This window comes from Urocitellus parryii, chromosome 1, assembly GCF_045843805.1.
Source record: "Urocitellus parryii isolate mUroPar1 chromosome 1, mUroPar1.hap1, whole genome shotgun sequence".
Classification (NCBI taxonomy): Eukaryota; Metazoa; Chordata; class Mammalia; order Rodentia; family Sciuridae; genus Urocitellus; species Urocitellus parryii.
Genome location: NC_135531.1, coordinates 80,093,189 through 80,111,882, shown reverse-complemented (window position 1 = coordinate 80,111,882; position 18,694 = coordinate 80,093,189). Strand labels below are relative to the sequence as shown.

The following is an 18,694-nucleotide window of genomic DNA, read 5'->3' as shown; positions in this document are numbered from 1 at the left end:
AATTTCTCCATTTCCTATCTTTAGACTTTATCCTTGGCACACATTTTAGTCATCTATCCCTTTCTTCTCTGTTCACTTTCAAATTAGCAAATTCTTTTGGCTCTATACACAGAGACATCTCTAAATGTTCTTACTGCTTCTACCCTTCCCCGTCTACCTCAGTTTTTATTTCATACAGTAACCAGAGAGGTTTTTGATGGTTATCGGAAGAATAGAGTCATACAATGTTAATTCTGCATTTCAAATTCTCAAATGGTGTTTCCATCTTTTTCAAGATAAAAACAAAAGTAGAGCATCTGGTTAGCTTCCACCATCCTGCTATCTTTCTCTCACTTGGTTCCAGCCACGTTGGTATTCATTTTCTTCTAAACATATCAAACAGATTTTAGGACATTTGTACTTATCTTCCCTCTACTTGGAATGTCATAACATTTTAAGGTGTCTTCTCAAATATCATTCTTTCCTAAAATCTTAATAAGTTAGGAAGCTCCTTGCTCTGGTTTTGCTTTTTTTTTTTTTTTTTTTTTTGTCTCTCTTAAGAAAAGTCCAGGTTTCAACATCACTGTCGGACTTACTGCTCTATTTCCTAAAAATAGATAATGACAGGAGTATAGCTTGTACTTAATATATATCGAACAAATTATTTTCTAGCAGGGTATAAACTATCATAAAAAATTGGAAACAGAGTAACTATGGATAATGCTAAAATTATGTAGGAAATCAAGAATTTTCACTTTTTTTTAAAAAAAGGCATTGGGTGTAACTGAATTCTAGTTTGAACCAAAAGAATACACAATTCTAATGATACTTTACCTATTCTTGACAAAGAATGAAAAACTTCCCAACTGATTCACCAGTAAAACAGAATACAATACTCCTAAGCAAATCCATACCAATACAATGGCCCTTTAGAGTGGTGGAGTAAGGATTTCTTTTTTTAATAAATGGCATCAACTAAATATGTTGTCTGATGTTAGCCTGTCTTCTTAGAATCAAACTAAATTGTTCCTCATGTATAAATTGATATGGATATTTGTTTAAATTTGTTTTTATATTTATACTCATAAATTTTATCTACAGCTTATCCTTTTAGTAACATTTTTATTCTGATTTTGGTATACAGCCATAGTTTCTGTTAGTGTAATAAAACTGAATTATACAATTTTTGATGTCTCATCATTTTGCCATATAAGTATTTATCAAGGAAAAGCTTAATCTCCATCACCCATCCACTATTTTCCAACACTCAAAATATAAAAGTAACAAAAATTATCAGTAGTTGGGTGTAGTAGTACACATCTTTAATCCCAGCTACTTGGGAGACTGAAATAGGAGGATTATGAATTCAAGGCCAGGCTGAGCAACTTAGCCAGAACTTATCTCAGAAAGTTAAAAGGGCTGGGAATACAGCTCAGTTTTAGAGTGCTTGCCTAGCATGTGTCAAGCACTGGGATCAATCCCCTGTACCACCAAAAAAAAAAAAAAAAAAAAAAAAAAATTATTGCTTTGTCTCAAAGATTTGGATTACACAGCTTATACACCTGTATTATATAAAGATCCATTTTTTTTTGCATTTTACTTATAGTTATTATAGGTAAGTTTTACTCTGAAATGTATTACTCTTGCCATTTCTTAGTATTTTCTGTTTAAGTCTACTCAGAATGGGGCACTGCAGTATAAAAAACAATTATTTTTTAGCTGAGTAAATTACAAAGCTTTTGCTTCCTTAAAGATTGATTTTTAAATAATGAAAATCTTTGTATATTAGTTGTGTGATTTACTGCATATTTTGCCACTATATTTACTCATGTAAATATCACTGAAATTGATCTTATTGAATTCATGTTTTTAATAAATTTATATCTTTCCCATTTTTAAGTGTAAAGAAAGAATGAGGCCTGTCAAAGCGGCTTTGAAACAACTTGATAGGCCTGAGAAAGGCCTTTCTGAAAGAGAACAACTGGAGCATACTAGACAGTGTTTAATAAAAATTGGAGATCATATTACAGAATGTTTGAAAGAGTATACAAATCCTGAACAAATAAAGCAGTGGAGAAAGTAAGTGACATAACTTTTCAGGAACTGGGCAATTTATAAATTTGTAACTATTTTGTGTTTTTATTTTTCTACCTCTGAAAGATTAAGTGACAAAATAGCATCTAAAGAAGTAATGTGAGAATGAGTGTTTTAATTTTCTCCCTTTGATTTCAAAGCATTTATTCATGAATGGTTATTTATCTATCATGATAAGCTACAGGTGGCATCTCTGCTTTTAAATAGGAAAAAGAGGTTTTCATTTTAAAATAAAAGTCATTGCATTTTATTTTAAAATTTCTTTGCAATTCAGCAAATTATTCTCAATAACATCTTTAGAAATCAGTGTGCCTAAAGAATTTATTTTACATAAATTTAGCAGTTTATCTTCTGCATATGTATATAAAGTCATAAAAATTAAAACATTCCAACCAATGTAAAATGTAAACTTCTATTTTTTCCCTTTACTTAAAAAAAAAGATGGAACACAGTTTATCTTAATGTTGTAAGTCTTAGCTGTGATACTATTTTTATTTTTCAAATCACGTCTAAATGATGATCAGATCCAGATCAGAGTTAAAATTAAATCCAACTTCTAGACTTAATTAGGAGAGAAGACTGGCACATAACTGTCAGTGATGTCAGTTTGTTGACTTCTTTGCTATATGCATTGTAGCTATATGTCAAAACCAAAAAATGTAAGTAACTTACTGGAGGAGCTTTAATGATTAAAATTTTATATATGTATATGTGTATGTCCATTCGTTGTTTCATTTCCTTTCTCATAAGTTCAACTAGAACCCATTTATAAAAAGAAGCTAGGAAGTTGATTATAATAACCATTAGGCTTTTGTACACAAATGCAAACTATAATATAATGTTTATAAAAACCAAATCCATGCATGGACAATAATAATAATAATAGCCTAAATTTTTGCATGTATGAAATCTTGGAATGATTGCTAAAGTTGGCATCAGAAAATGTGTTTAGTGTCCCCATTTTTTACTTTGTAACCTTAAACAGTTATCAGTATCATTGAGCTCCACTGTTATCTCCAGATAACATCTGTTATCTCCAGAATGACATCTGTATTCAAGCACTTTTTAAACTGTGAGGCACTGTATGTTTTTTCAATTATTTCATGGTAAATTTGATTGTATCATGATGAATGAGAGACCATGATCCTAAAGTACACAGTGTCTGACATAATCTTTTATTTGTAAGTGGAATATAGACACATAGCAGTTTGCCTTTATCTTCAGGGTATGTTTCAGGACCCCTAATGAGTGCCAGACACCAGGGATTGTACTGAACCATATGTATTCTAGGTTTTTGCCTGTATATAGATAACTACATTAATGTTTAATTTATAAATTAAAGGCACAGCAAGATATTAATGCCTTTTCCATCTTAGCTCAGTACTTGTACTGTATCTATAACCAACAAAAGGAGCATTTTTTTGGTTTGTTTTTTGTTTTTAATCCCCTGCACAGTTTCACAGATACAAGATTGGTTCTTACTCTTGATCTTGGCAACCTTAGTGTATGATATTTTTTTTCTTTATCTGTTGAGAACTTTAACCTTTCACATAAAAGAAACACTTTATGGCTTCTTTTTCTAAATTGGCAGCAGGCACTTTGGGGGCCATAAAAAGGTTACTGGAACATAAGCACTACGTTAGCTCTGCAGTAGATCTGAAAACCAAGTGAGTTACTAAATGACTAACAGGCAAGTAGCACAGCATGGGTATGCTAGACAAAGGGATAATTCACATCCCATGTGAGATGGAGTAGGACTGGGACCAAGTAGGATGGCATGAAATTTCATCCTGCTACTCAGATTGGCTCAAAATTTAAAACATTATTTATTTTTTAAGATTTTTCCATTTAATGTATTCAGACCATGGTTGGTTGTGGGTGACAAACCTGTGAAGGGGGTGGAGGGAGGCTGTTGTGCCATAAACAGAATTATTCCATTCTTCTCAAACCTTATTAATTCATGATGCTCTCCAAAGCCTGGAACCCTAGAAGAAGAGAAATGCAAGGAAGTTCAGTTATGTATATTAGACTTAAAGGGAAATATGGTCAAATTCTTTATCTATTAACGTTCAAGATCTAAAGTTTAATTTGTTCTGTTAAATGGTTCCCAAACATAATCTTGACTATTGTTTGCTTACCTTTCATGAAACTAGAAAAATAAAAGACAATGCAGTCATTATTCCTGATGCCAAATTTAGCTAATTTAATAGTGATTAATACAAGTAGATGTTATTTCAGATTTAGTTAGTTATTAGGAAGTGGGGAGAGAGTCTTTGGAAGAAGAGAGACCAGTAGTCAGAAGCTACCCCCCCATCCCCAGTCATGTGTCATGTTACCTCTAAAGGCCATGCTCCAATCTATTTTCTTTTCCAGATTGGGCAAATAATTTTTTTTAATTTTCTCCCATTTCATTCTTAACCACATTGTTTCCATGTTCCTTGCTGTTAATTTATCCTGCCACTGCCTGTCTCTGGTTATGTCCATTTCCCTTAAAGGGAAAAGGGGAACAGAAAGACCCCAACTGATAAATACTTCAGAGATTAAATTAGGTTTTTTTTTATTATTATTATTTTCATTTTTGGCCTTGTCTGGTCATAACACCTCTAGTGCTTTTGGCCTAACAACAGTTATGTAGGTGATGTAATCAGAATCTAATTCCTGACTAGATTTTTCTAGAATAAAACATTTTTAAAAAGAAGTTAATTATGAATAAAAAAGTAGTTTATTAATTTTCTACCACCTGCTCTTGTGAATTAATTAATTCTAGAATATATGTATGTTAGAGATAGTCTGTAAATTCATTTGTTTTCTTAGCCAAGTTTGCTTTTAAATTACTTTAAATTATTTATGATTATAATAAACTGAAGAAAATTTTGAAACTTTAGTGCAGCTATACTTACAGAGAATATTCGTGCTTTCTGATGGCACCTAATATTGCATTTTTTTGCTGTATCTGAAAATATAAAAAATATATATTTAAGGCATACAATTTGATTATCTAATATACATACTTTTTAGGAAATCATCACTAAAATTTTTCATTAATTACTGATGCTGCCTTTGGATGGGAAGAGAGGTCAAGATATATACCATCCAGTACCTTAGAGTGTCCTGTTACTTTTGTGACCATAATATCACTAAAAATGATAATTTCTGGACTGTGGTTGTAGCTCAGTGGTAGAGCACTTGCATCACACATACGAGGCCCTGGGTTCGATCCTCAGCATACATAAAAATAAATAAAGGTGTCCATCTCCAACTAAAAATTTTCAAAAATGATTCTTTAAAAAACTGCCAGGTGCAGTTGGCTCACGCCTGTAATCCCAGCAGTTCAGGAGGCTGAGGCAGGAGGATTGAGAGTTGAGAGCAGCTTCAGATAAAGTGAGATGCAAAGTAACTCAGTGAGAACCTGTCTCTAAATAAAATACAAACTAGGGCTGGGGATGTCGCTCAGTGGTCAAGTGCTCCTGAGTTCAATCCCCACTACTCCCCCACATCTCCCCCACAAAAACAATTTTTTTGTGCGTGTGTGTGATGCTAAGGATCAAAACCAAGGCCTTGTGCATGCAAGGCAAGCACTCTACCAACTGAGCTGTATCCCCAGCCCCCAAAATAACAATTTCTAATTCATTAAGACCATTTTCTTGAGAAGCTTAATTCATATCATCTGCTGATGTTTCTACACACGCTGTTAACGTAACCTGATCTCATACAAAGTCTGTATAATAACACAAATCTCGAGAGTTCCTCCTTGGTTTGTTTACATATTTTGGGTCCATTTCAAATCAGGATTATTACTGCTCTTCATTCCAAAATGAAGGGGTTTGAAAGAGAAATTAGAGCTGTATCATTAGAGTCTTCCAAAAATTAATCTTTTTAGACTTTGTTTCATTAATGGCTAATTTTACATGTGTATGTGTTTTTGTCAGGGACTGGTGTTCTATGAAAAAGCTAAATATTTTCCACCAGAGTAATTTTATCTTTTTTTCTTCTAGAAACCTATGGATTTTCGTATCTAAATTTACTGAGTTTGATGCAAGAAAATTGCATAAATTATATAAGCATGCTATTAAAAAACGCCAAGAATCTCAGGTAAAATAGTGCATAATATTTTATTCCTTAATTTATGTCATTAAAGTCATGATTCATTCTTCAATACAGAATAATTCAACTAATAAATGTAGAAGAAATGAATGATACAGAAAAATCAGCATTAGAAAATAACATCACTGGGTGTGGAGGTGCATGCCTGTAATTGCAGCTGCTCAGGAGGCTGAGGCAGAAGGAGCACAACTTCAAAGCTAGCACGAACAATTTAGGAAGATCCTGTGTCTGATATATAATTTTTTTTTTTTTTCAGTATTAGGGATCGAACCCAAGGACACATTACCACTGAGCTATGTCCCTAGACTTTTTTATTTTTTATTTTGAAAACAGGGTATTCCTAATTTGGTTAGGACCCTGAGTTGCCAAGTGTAGCCTCAAACTTGGAACCCTCCTGCCTCAGCCTCTGGAGTCAACTGGGATTTCAGGTGTATGCCATTGTGCCTTGCTAATCCTATCTCAAAAATAAAAAGGGCTGTGGGATATAGCTTAGTGGTAGAATACTCCTGGGTCCAATTCTTAGTACCACCCCCCCAAAAAAAAAAAAAATATATATATATAGTAGGTAAGATCCACAGAAGGAAGTTGAAATTAATGGAATCACAGAAAATGACGGTACGCTTCAAACATGTCAAAGTTGTGCCAATAAGACTAAGGAATTATCACAAAATACATAATAACTAAATGTAACATGGAGTTCTAGATTGGATCCTGGAGCAGAAAAGAGACATTAGAGAAAATGTCAAATCAGAATAAAGTATATTTCAGTTAATAGTATTGAGTCAATCATTGTTAATTACTTGGTTTTGATCATTATTCTATATAAGATGTTAACTTTAGGAGAAGCTAGGTGAAGGACATAAGGGAATTTTCATTACTGTTTTTACAACTGTTGTGTTAAATATAAAATCTCAAAGTTGGTTTTAAAAAACAATCATGGGATAGATTAGAGAAAAAAGAAGATTTGTTAATGTTACATATTCATTTTTATGTCTTATGTGAAACTTTATTATCAGAATTTCCTTTTTTAAGAATTCCACCTATTCCTCTGTTTTATAGGGGTATTTGAAGGCATTTAAAAGATTCTTTTTTTATTTTAGCAAAACAATGACCAGAACAGTAACTCGAGTGCTCATATGATTAGAAATCCAGGTAAGTAAGCTTTACTAACTGTTCTGGAAGATTAAAAAAAAAATTTGTCTTTTGGGGGGCTTTAATCAAATTATAAAAAGGATTGAGTCGTTCCAATTTAAAAGTACTTTTATATTGAAAATACTATAATTTTCATATATTTCTACATTATTATTATTATTATTATTATTATTATTATTATCTTTTCCATAAACCAGCCAATTTGTCAGTTTGTACAAGTTGTAAAATAATTTTTTAAGGTGAATGTTTATTTTTTTAACGTAACTTTGAATAATGTATTCTTTCTGTATAAGGGCACAAATATCTGAGAAACTGTGTGGGCCCTGTATTTATGAATTGTGAGGGTTTGTTTTTTTTTTTTTAACATTTCAGAATCCAGTGACCTTTAGTTATGCTGCTTTTATAGACCATTTTAAAACTGGTTTAACTGCCTATATTTGGGAAATGATTTTGTTTTGGCAGAAGTCATTATCTAGAAGTTGCTTTTACCACATTTTTTAAAGTCATAACAAAAGTTGGACTTTATTCAACAGATGTGGAAAGATTAAAAGAAAATACAAATCATGATGATAGCAGCAGGGATAGTTATTCTTCTGATAGACATTTATCTCAGTATCACGATCATCATAAAGACCGTCATCAGGGAGATTCTTACAAAAAGAGAGATTCCAGGAAAAGACCATATTCATCATTTAGTAATGGTAAAGATCATCGTGAGTGGGATCACTACAAGCAAGACAGCAGGTAAATTTGACAAGTTACTTTTGAAATTTTGCTTATTCATATCCTTCTCCTTTTAATTAAACCATACTTGCTGTATTTGACCTATCAACCAGTTAATTTTCACACAGTCAGTCTAGGTCTTGTTCTGTAAATGAGAAAAATTGACATACACCACTTTTTTGTTATTAATAAGAACTGATTTTCTGTATAAAGTGGTTTTTGGATTATAAAACTGAATCAAAATATGCAAGGAGAGGTGAAAGTTATTGTAAGGAGTTCTGTTCATGTGGCATTCATTATTGTTTAAAAGTACCTTTAAATTAAGAGGATATTTTATTTCTAATATATATCTACAATATTGGCTTTGGAGACTGTTGCCTCAAATACTTTTCAAAATATAATAGGGTAAAATAGAACATGATGAAATAATGGTTCAAATTTGGTGAAGGGAATTCTGCATTTCATGTTTTTAAAAAATCATGAGAAGAAAAAAGTAATTCATGTGAATACAACGTAACGTTAAACTTAATCTCAGCACTCTGGTATAGTCCCGAAAGCAGGAAGTTTTAAATATATATTGTTTTTATTATTTGAAACCTTTGAAGAATAAGCAGCCTGAATATATAATAATAGCACAATAGCATTTACTCCTTTATTGGTAAAGCAGTGTTTTTAATCATTACTAAAAGTAAACTGGGCTGGAGTTCTGGCTCAGTGGTAGAGCGCTCACCTAGCACGTGTGAGGCCCTGGGTTGGATCCTCAGCACCACATAAAAATAAATAAGTAAAATAAAGGTATTGTGTATAACTACAATTGAAAAATAAATATTTTTTAAAAAAGTAAACTTTAAGAATGAAAGTAAAGATCAGCAAGAAATTAGAAGGGCTGTGGATATAGCTTAGTGATAGAGTACTTGCTTAGCAGGCACGAAGAAGCCCTGAGTTTGATCCCCGGCACTAAAAAGAGAAAAAGAAATTAGAAGACATTGCTGCAAATACAATTTCTTCTCTGAGAACCTCTGTCATACTAAACATATCCATTATAGAATGACTTAATATTAGAAAGGGGAATATAATAAAAAGAAAAAGGCATATTTGTAGTAATATATACTTATATATAATTTCACAGGCAGTTTTGTATTGTTTTTAATAAGAACTTTTATTCAACCAAAAAACATACATTCAGTGTATTTTTTTAAACAGGCAAACATAGAAATTATTTCTCGTTAAATTACCACATTTATTTTTTAGCAAATTGCCACACGAATGGAGTAAAATCACATAATGATTTATGTGTTAAAACATTATAGACCAAGTTACCTTGAGGAAGGTTTTAATAGACTTCACCAACTAATGAAAATTATCCTTTATACGTTATTTTAGACTGCATTATAACATTTACATTTTTTTTATCTTCAACATTCAAAAAAGGGTTGAATTTTAAGGGTTTTTTTTATATATACTTGTAGTTATCACTTTCCAACTTTCAGACAATCAAGATGAATTATTACAAGTGATTCATAGTATAAAAAGTAGCAGTTTTCTTAAGATGGGCATGGGAAATTAGCTACTGACTGAGGTACTCAGTATGGGTCACTTTAGTTTTATGCATTAAATAATTTTCTCAAAGAGATATTTCCAGTAATTTTAAAGCTCATTTTTATAGTTTAATGAAATACTGAGATTGTATACAATTAAAAGCATGTTTTAAAATATTATTTTTGTTTTTTAATAAAATTATTTTTGAAACATTTAAATTTAAATTATTAGTTTGACTAAAAAACCTAATTTCTTTTTTATTAGATATTACAGTGACAGAGAAAAACACAGAAAACTGGATGATCACAGGAGTAGAGATCACAGGTCAAATTTGGAAGGAAGTTTAAAAGATCGATCTCATTCTGATCATCGATCTCATTCAGATCATCGGTTACATTCAGATCACCGGTCAAGTTCTGAATATATACACCATAAATCTTCCAGGGATTATAGGTATCATTCAGATTGGCAAATGGACCACAGAGCTTCCAGTAGTGGCCCTAGATCACCACTAGATCAGAGGTCTCCTTATGGCTCCAGATCTCCATTTGAACATTCAGTTGAACACAAAAGTACACCTGAGCATACCTGGAGCAGTCGGAAAACATAACAAAAACTGATGTTTTGTCTTTCTGGACTTTTCTTTTAGCCATATATCATAAACCAACACAGTAATTGCCTTACATGACTTGAAAGATATAAACAGATCTTCTATCAGTAGCAGTATTGTTACTTCTTTCCAGGATGCAAGGTCTATTATCCCAACAGAAGAGAAAATATTTTTATATTTAAGGATTATGCTGCACTGTGCTACAGATATTGTAGTACTTTTTTTTTTTATTTTTTAAAGAAATGGAAAATGTTTACTATAACAGGGACCTCAACACTGCCCTCGAATATAGGCTGGATAAAACTGTTTTTAAGTCAGTGATTTTAGACTGACCTTCATTTAAATTATGTTTGTATATGAACTTTACTCTGACCTGTGATCATGTTTCAGGAAGGAATGAAAGAGAGTTCTTTTCTTAATAAAGAAAAAACACTCAAGGACTTTGTTCACTTTCCAAAGCTACTTGTTTACATTGTACACTGCGACCACCTTGCCGCTTTTCATCACAAGCTTGAATATTTAAATTCTGTACTTATATCTGTAATATAGCCAGAAATTTCCTGTTTGTGATCTATTATTATGCCTTTTTACAAGAAAAAAATGGCTGTAAATTATTGTAAATGTATTAAATGAGCTTTCCTTCCCCTTCTCAGGCTTTTTTTTTTTTTTTCACTGTTCCTTTCCCTACCAACTCAGGCCTTCTTATTAAAAAAACAAACAAAAACAAACAAACAAAAAAAAAAAACCAGTGTTAATAACACTTTTTAATGATTTGTCTTGATGGAATCATTGTTTAGAATGTAAAAAAATGGGGAAAGGCACCACTTATTTCCATTAGTTCTCTTTTTTATATTGAATATTTTATTAGATACATGTGATGCCCCCCACCTTTTTTTCTTTTTTAGCCAATATTGTGTTTGTAGTTTAAAAAAAAAAATGGTGAAATAATATGGAAAATCTAAACTGCATGCTCTGGAAACATTTTTTTCAGATGCATTTGGTTTAAAAGAGTAGGTGTATGAACACTCTAAGAATCCAAAACAGCCAAAAGTTATTGTAAATCCATTTGTTTTCCCTTTTCATGTGGGCAATAATGTCAAATGTGCTATGCAGCCAGGTTAACATTTTAGACAAACTTGATTGACTTTTAATATAAACTGTTACAATGCACACTGATTGTATATAAAAACCTTATATATGACAAATTAAATTTCAGAAAAAGGATATGTGGGCTCCTGTACTTTTCTCCTGCATTCTTATTCCCTAAAGCACTTAATCTTTTTTTCTCCCCCTTAAGTAATATTTAGCTACCAGAGAAAGGATATTTTGGTAAGCAGTTGAAAATTGATAATGTGTAGTACTACAAATAATCAATTTTGAAGACTATGTACATCTTTCTATGAAATAAAACTTAGATCACAGAAATTTTTGTTGGACCATTTGGCTTTCTGCAGACAATATTTTAGGATGCCTTATTTATTCATAGATTTTTTTATTTCTTGTATTCAGTGGGAAATTTTGAATCATGGCATGCATTCATTCTTGGATGTATGCTGTGATGTAACAAATTTGAGCCTTACTTTTGACAAATGTAAGTATATGGACATATTTCTATAATATTCCTATACATGTCCAAATTGAATTGTTATGGAAGCTGCAATCTACTAAAGTTTGTATATATTTTTTTAATATTTTCCTTTTATCCAGTCAGTTTTAAAATTTATATGATGTGAATGAAACAACACCCTCCCTTTAAACACAGATTTTTCTTTTAGATATAGTTGCCCTGAAGAATGATGATGTGTTTGTTCCTGATATCTGAAACATCATATGAAGGAATAACTCCATAGTTTCTAATTAAATATGAAAATGAAGAAAGAACTCAGTGCTGACTTTTTTTTTAAGTTTTCCACTTTTCTCCACATTTAATATAAATAATTTTATTGCACAAGAGCATTTGATTAAAAAATTATGCTGCTCAATATATTAACACAGCTAAGGGGCTGGGGTTGACCTTTCTTAATACATTATATTTTAGTAAGCTGTGACATTTGCATTATATCCTTTTGTGCAAATTTCATAGAACAGTATTGTATTTTTGGAAATAAGAGAATGAGCTCTAGTTTTCTAATATTTCAGTCAACTAGCTGAGTTGAATGAAGAATCTAATACTAACATTGATACTAAACATGTAATTATTTGTAAAATGTAATTATTTAGGAAAGGAACAAGCCATAAATTTGTTAAGAAACAATAGAGAAGAACATGAGTACCTAAACAGGGATCATTTTCTATAAAAATGCTTATTTTTTTGTCTCTTACATGCTCATTGTGCTTTACTCTTTTTATCCATTTGTTTAAGCCTGAGAGATTTTGCATAACATTGTATCAGTCAACTCTCCACTTTAATAATATGCAATAAAAGATTCTTATTAAAAGCAATGACCTCTCTGCTTATAAAGAAAATATTCCTTATTTAGGGTATGTAGAAAGAAAATAGTTTTAAGACTATGAAAACAGGAGTTTGAATGATTTTCCTTCATTAGTTTCAGGGTGTGAGTGGCTTAATAAACAACTGTCAGAATTTTATATACTCTAGATTACATGTGATTTTTTAAAAAATCTGGTTTTGTAGTTTTTGTAATAAAAGATTGGGTAGATTGTGTGCAAACAGATTTATACAGATTATCATTTTCATGTGATTTGTCAAGAACATTACACGAGTTATTTGACATGTCTTTTTTCTCTGCATTTTTGCTTCTGACTAGAAAATTAACTTTGGATCATAACTAATTGCTGTAGCTTTATAAATACAAAGACTGAAAAGGGATGGAGGTTTAGAAAAGCAACTAATTTTTAAATATGAGATTTTTGTTTTAGGCTTACCCAGTTAATATCTGAAATATGACCATATATTGGTAAATGGGAGATAGTTTTAAATTTTTTAGTTTATTAGCAAATAATTTTTCTGAATAGATCTGTACAAACATCTTTATACAGAAACATCTTTAAGCAGATTAAGTTCAAAAATCAAAAGTATAAAATATTTACATATTTTTGTAGCACTGTATACAAGATTTTCAAAGAGGGAAAGTTGTTAAAAGGGAGACAACTGGAGAACAGTGCAGCAGTAAAAATATCTGGAGACAGAATGTCAAAACTTTTGTATTAAAAATTCGTAGGCCATTCAGTTGTAGATACTTGAAAGAAAATAATTCAATCAAAATTACATTTTTTTCCCTGGAAATGGCTAATAAGTGATCTTGTAGTAGAATTTATGTGTAGTTTTTCATTTTTAAATTTTTTAAAAATTTGGGACCTAATGGGTTGATTTCCTTATAGAATATCTTGGGAGTCCTTGTAAAGGAAGAGTGAAGGATAGGAAATCTTAGCTATGTATGAAGATGAAAGATGTGATTACTTAGGAAAGAGGACTTAAAAAAAATTTTAAGATTCTTTTTCTAAGTGTCTATAGAAATTCTCCAGTGAACCTTCATGTGCTAATTTTTCTACCCTAACAGAATTCTATCCACTTTGTCCTTTAGTTTAAAAAAAAAAAAAAAGTTGTAATATGAAGAAATATTAGTGGGTGGTTTAAACTCACAAATGAATGAGATATTCTTAATTTCATGGTCCACTCTACATTTGAGTCTTGATTTAAATATTAAACTGAAGGAATAAACAGTCTGAAACAATAATTCTACTTAAAGGGCTAGGATACTGATTGCATTGGTGATAAGCATAGTTTGGAAGAAAATGTCGCTTTATTGTAATTGCAGTGTTATATACTTTTAGGCTTTCTTCTAAAGAATGAACTGTGGAACTGAGCCGCCCACTGTTTACATTTTTTCATCTGTTTACTTCTCAAATCTTAAAGCTTTGTCTATGGTGTCCTAGAGTTTGATGGACTAGGTGGAGGTGGTTTTGTTTTTTGATTTTCTTTGCTTGGATGTTGTCTCAATTCTGTTTACTTTCCGGAGGCTCTATTGCTATCATATGACTTTTGATTTCTGTCCTTGTTTCAGCAGCTTTTTTCTTTTTTGTGCTGAGTATCTTGCTTTTAAGCACACCCCTGATCTCATCTCCACTTAAGTAATAGCTGGTGGATATCTAATCTTATAATATGTAAAACCAAACACCCCTTTTACACCAATAACATTAAAATGCCTTCCCCATTTTTTGTTAGGTCTGACCTAACTAAGGCACTTTTCTCTCAGCTGTTTCCAGTCTTTTTGAATCACTACTGCCATTGCAGCTCTTAGAACATGGAAGAATCCTTCTGGGTCAGCATTGTTCCATTAGAGTGTTTGTCTGATTTTTACCAAGCTGTCACCTCCTTTAGTTCACAGCTCAATTGTCATCTCAAATTAGTATCCTGAGTCCATCATTTTTAAACCCCTTACCTTGCTTTTTTTCCCTAGCATTTCACCACTCTTATGTATTTTGATCATTTGCCATTGACTACCTCCCCAGTAGAATGTAAGTTCCATTAGAGCAGAGCCTTAATTTTGTCAACTCACTGCTTTGTCCCCAATACCTAAAATTGGATTTTTTTCATTATTTTGGTGTTTTTCCCAGAAATGCCTATGTCCTATAAATGCCAATGTTGCCTGTCTTTTATCTTGCTATTGTTAACTTGATCCATTGGTATTATTAGTAAGTTGCATGCCTTATCAGTATCTTCTGAATACTTAAGTCTTTTTACTGCCTTCCAGTTTTTAAATTTTGCTGATAAAAATCACCTGGGGCATTTGAGACATACAGAAATGCTTAAGTCTTATTTCTAGAAATTAAAATTGGCAGCAGGCAGGGAGAGACTCCAATTAATTTTTTTTTTTCATTTTGCAAAACTGGGAATTGAACCCACAAATTTCTTCCATTTATTTTGGAATTATTATTATGGGAATTGAACCCATAAATTTCTTCCATTTATTTTGAGACAGGAACTCACGAAGTTGCCCATGCTGACATTGAACTTGGGATCAACCTGCCTTAATTCTGGAGTAGCCTGGGTTACAGGCATAAGCCACTGAGTCTTACCAATAGTGTATTTATTTTGCTGACTTAAATACTCAATACAGAAATTAACTTCATAGTTACAAAGACTATACTTACATATAAATGAAGAATTGGTTTCAATAACTTATGGCTACTTAGGAAATAATGGTGATGTTATAGACATAATAGGAAAATATAAAACAATTTGATTTGTCTATTCCTTTACACTTTGAAAAGAAATTTATTTTTAAATGGCATGATACATTATCTTTTCCTACTCACACCTAAATAACCCATCTTGTAAAGACCCTAATACAATAGAGACATGTTGCATTTCCAATGTTTTTAAAGTAAAATTTAAAAATTCCCATCTAGCCAGGCATAGTGGTGCCTGCCTGTAATACTTTGAAGGCTAAAGCATGAAGATCACAAGTTAAAAGACTAGCCTCAGCAATATGGCATGACCCTCAGTAACTTAGGGAGACCCTGTCTCAAAAATTAATATAACTGGGGATGTAGCTCAGTCAGTGATAGAGTGCCCCTGGGTTCAATCTCAAGTAGCAAAAACAACCAAAATAAATCCTCTTGCTTGCTGTATTTTTCACATTTAAAAAAAAATCAGATCAGGTTTACATAAGTTAAATTCATCATTTCTAAGCATATAGTGTGATTAGCTTTCACAGATTATACAGTTGTATAACATTGTATTTATGGTACAAAATGTTTCCATCACTACTAAGGAATTCTGTTTCTTTCTCCTCTAACCAGCCCCTGACAACACTGATATTTTCATATAGATGCTACTTTATCCATAATGTCATTTAATATATTGTCTTTTGAGTCTGCCTTTTACTTAACATAATGCTCTTGTTCATCCACGTTTTTGCATTTAACAGTAGTTCATTCTCTTACTGCTGAAAAAATACCTTGTATTGGGTATGTTACAATTTGTTTATCTACTCAGCAACTGGATGAAAAAGTTGGGTTTTCAGTCTTGGCTATTATGAAAATGGTGGAAACATTCATGTACAATTTCCTGGGTAAACATGTATTCTGATTTTTCTTGGGTAAATTTTTTGAAATAGTATTTTCAGGTTATGTGTTTTACTTTATTAAAAAAAGGAAAAACTGACTTTCCCAAGTTGAACGTACCATTTTACATTCCTCCCTCTTATATATGAGAGTTCTTAATTACTCTATGTGTGAGATTTTCTGTTGTCAGTTTTTAAAAAACCTTAGCCATTCTAATAATAACTGACTGTGGTTTTAATTTTCCCTAATAACTAACAATGTTGAACATCTTTTAATGTGCCATCCTTTTCACTGGTATGTTCAAATTTTTTCCAATGTTATGAAATATAATTATTGATACAACTCATTAGTAAATTTTGCAAATATTTTCTTCTAGTTTGTGGTTTGTCTTTATTTTCTAAACATTGCTTTTAAATGTAGGAATTTTAATTATTTTATTAAATTCTGTTTATCATTTTTTTCCTCTTTGTATAAATGTTTACCTAAACTAAGGTCACACATGACACTATAAGGATTATACTTTTGGGGGGTGGAGTGGGATTGAATCCAGGGATACTTAACCACTGAACCATCTCTACATCCCTTTTTTTGCTTTTTATTTTAAGACAAGAGTCTCACAAAGTTGCTTAGGGCCTTGCAAAGTTACTGATTCTGGTCTTGATACCTGGTCTTAAATGCCTCAGTCATTTAAGTCTTTGATTAATTTTGAGTTTGCCTTTCATGTATAGTGTGCAGTCTGGATCAGTTATAGTTTTGTTTGGATATGTATATCCAGTTTTTTCAGCACCATTTGTTGAAAAGATTGTTCCATTGAATCTCAATTTCACTTTTATTGAAAATAAATTATATACATGGGTCTGTTTCTTAGCTCTCTATTCTGTCCTATTACTTTGCATTTGTCTTTATACCAACACCACACTATCTTAATCATTAATGCTTATAGTAAACCATAATCAAAATTATTTTAGCCTTTCTAATTTCTTTATGTTTCCACATTTTATAATCAAATTTGTGTCTACCCAAAAACATACTAGGGTTTTGATTGTGATTGGACTGGAAAACACTGATAATTTAACAGTACTGAGATTTTCTTTCTTTTTTTATTATTTATTTTTTAGTTGTAGTTGAACACAATGCCTTTATTTCACTTATTTATTTTTATGTGTTGCTGAGGATCAAACCCAGGGTCCTGCTCGTGCCAGGCGAGTGCTCTACCACTGAGCCACAACCCCAGCCCCTTAATACTAAGATTTTCATCTCATGAACATAGAACATTATTTTCATTATTTAGAATTTTAAATTTCTCTTGGTGTGTTGTGGTATTTCACTGTACTAATCTTGCTTTTGTTCGTATTTTAGATGTATTCCTGAGTATAAATTCATCTTTTTATGCTATTGTAAATAATTTTATGTGATTTTTGAGAAATCATTTTTTTGGATGTAACATTTTTTTTGACCTTACTATAATCACTAATTAGCTCTAATAGGTTCATTCTAGATTCTTAGAGGTTATATTTTATTTGATTTGGCTTTTTTTTGGGGGGAGGGTACAGTACTGAGCATCAATCCTAAGGCCTTCCATGCTAGGCAAGTTATCTATCACTGAGCTACATCCCTGCTCCTTTTTATTTTGAGAGGATCTTGCTAATTTGCCCAGGCTGGCCTCAAACTTGGAAAAGAATGGACAATTTGCTGTGTGGGGTAGAGGAAGTTAAGAATTCATTATTTAACCATTGTGTTTGGTGTTAACTGAAGGAGTTTATTTTTTGTAATGCTCTTTATCTTAAGGACATTTTCTTCTAATTCTAGTTTGCTGAGAATTAAAAGGAAAATAGTATTTGCATTTTATCCTTAAAATAATCCTAAGTGATTGTTTATGGGATATGTTTATCTGTTGCACAACTTTTCAAACTATAGATTCAGATTATAGGAGTGCCATACTCTTTTCCTGTTACATATTGGTTTCTCACAGTGCTTGCTTTTTATCCAAGAAATGACCAAACAAGAGCTTTATAATGTGGGATCTAATGTTGAAACTGAACTGTCTCAAATTGACACAGGGATGTTTTCACTGCATTTGTGACCACAAGCTATAGTCCACATTCAGCCTTTAAGAATTATTAAAATTTACCTGGTTTATACTTACCTATTTTAAGCACTCTTTCTGTCATGCTGTGCCTCCTTACTGTAGTTTATGTAGTTCTGTAGTACTATAATTCAGAATCTTTCCACTCTTTGCAATTCAGCTGACTGGGTTACCTGGTAGCCTCTGCTCAAATTGGTTTAAAAAATAACTAAGATTTTATAGATTGTCCATGTTTTTTCTTGTTAGGTTGAGAGGAGTTTTCTTTGATAGTTATCTACATCCTAAAAAGGGAAACTCAAGTTTTTCTTTTAGTCATCTATATCGAGAATACTATACATATAATAAAATGCATACAGTACATTTGGGCAAAAGAATAT

At 31.6% G+C, this 18,694-nt stretch overlaps 1 protein-coding gene across 2 annotated transcripts in view; it reads left to right on the top strand.

The window, feature by feature from the left end:
• Chd1 (chromodomain helicase DNA binding protein 1) overlaps positions 1 to 12,545 on the top strand; it is a 74,065-nt gene extending 61,520 nt beyond the window's left edge. For both annotated transcript variants that reach the window (XM_026385881.2, XM_026385880.2), the window contains 5 exons: positions 1,880 to 2,058; positions 6,069 to 6,165; positions 7,278 to 7,329; positions 7,863 to 8,073; positions 9,856 to 12,545. In XM_026385881.2, coding sequence (XP_026241666.1) covers positions 1,880 to 2,058; positions 6,069 to 6,165; positions 7,278 to 7,329; positions 7,863 to 8,073; positions 9,856 to 10,201 — 885 coding nt within the window. In that variant the 3' untranslated portion in view covers positions 10,202 to 12,545. The remainder of the gene's footprint in view (positions 1 to 1,879; positions 2,059 to 6,068; positions 6,166 to 7,277; positions 7,330 to 7,862; positions 8,074 to 9,855) is intronic.
• Positions 12,546 to 18,694: the final 6,149 nt, after the last annotated feature.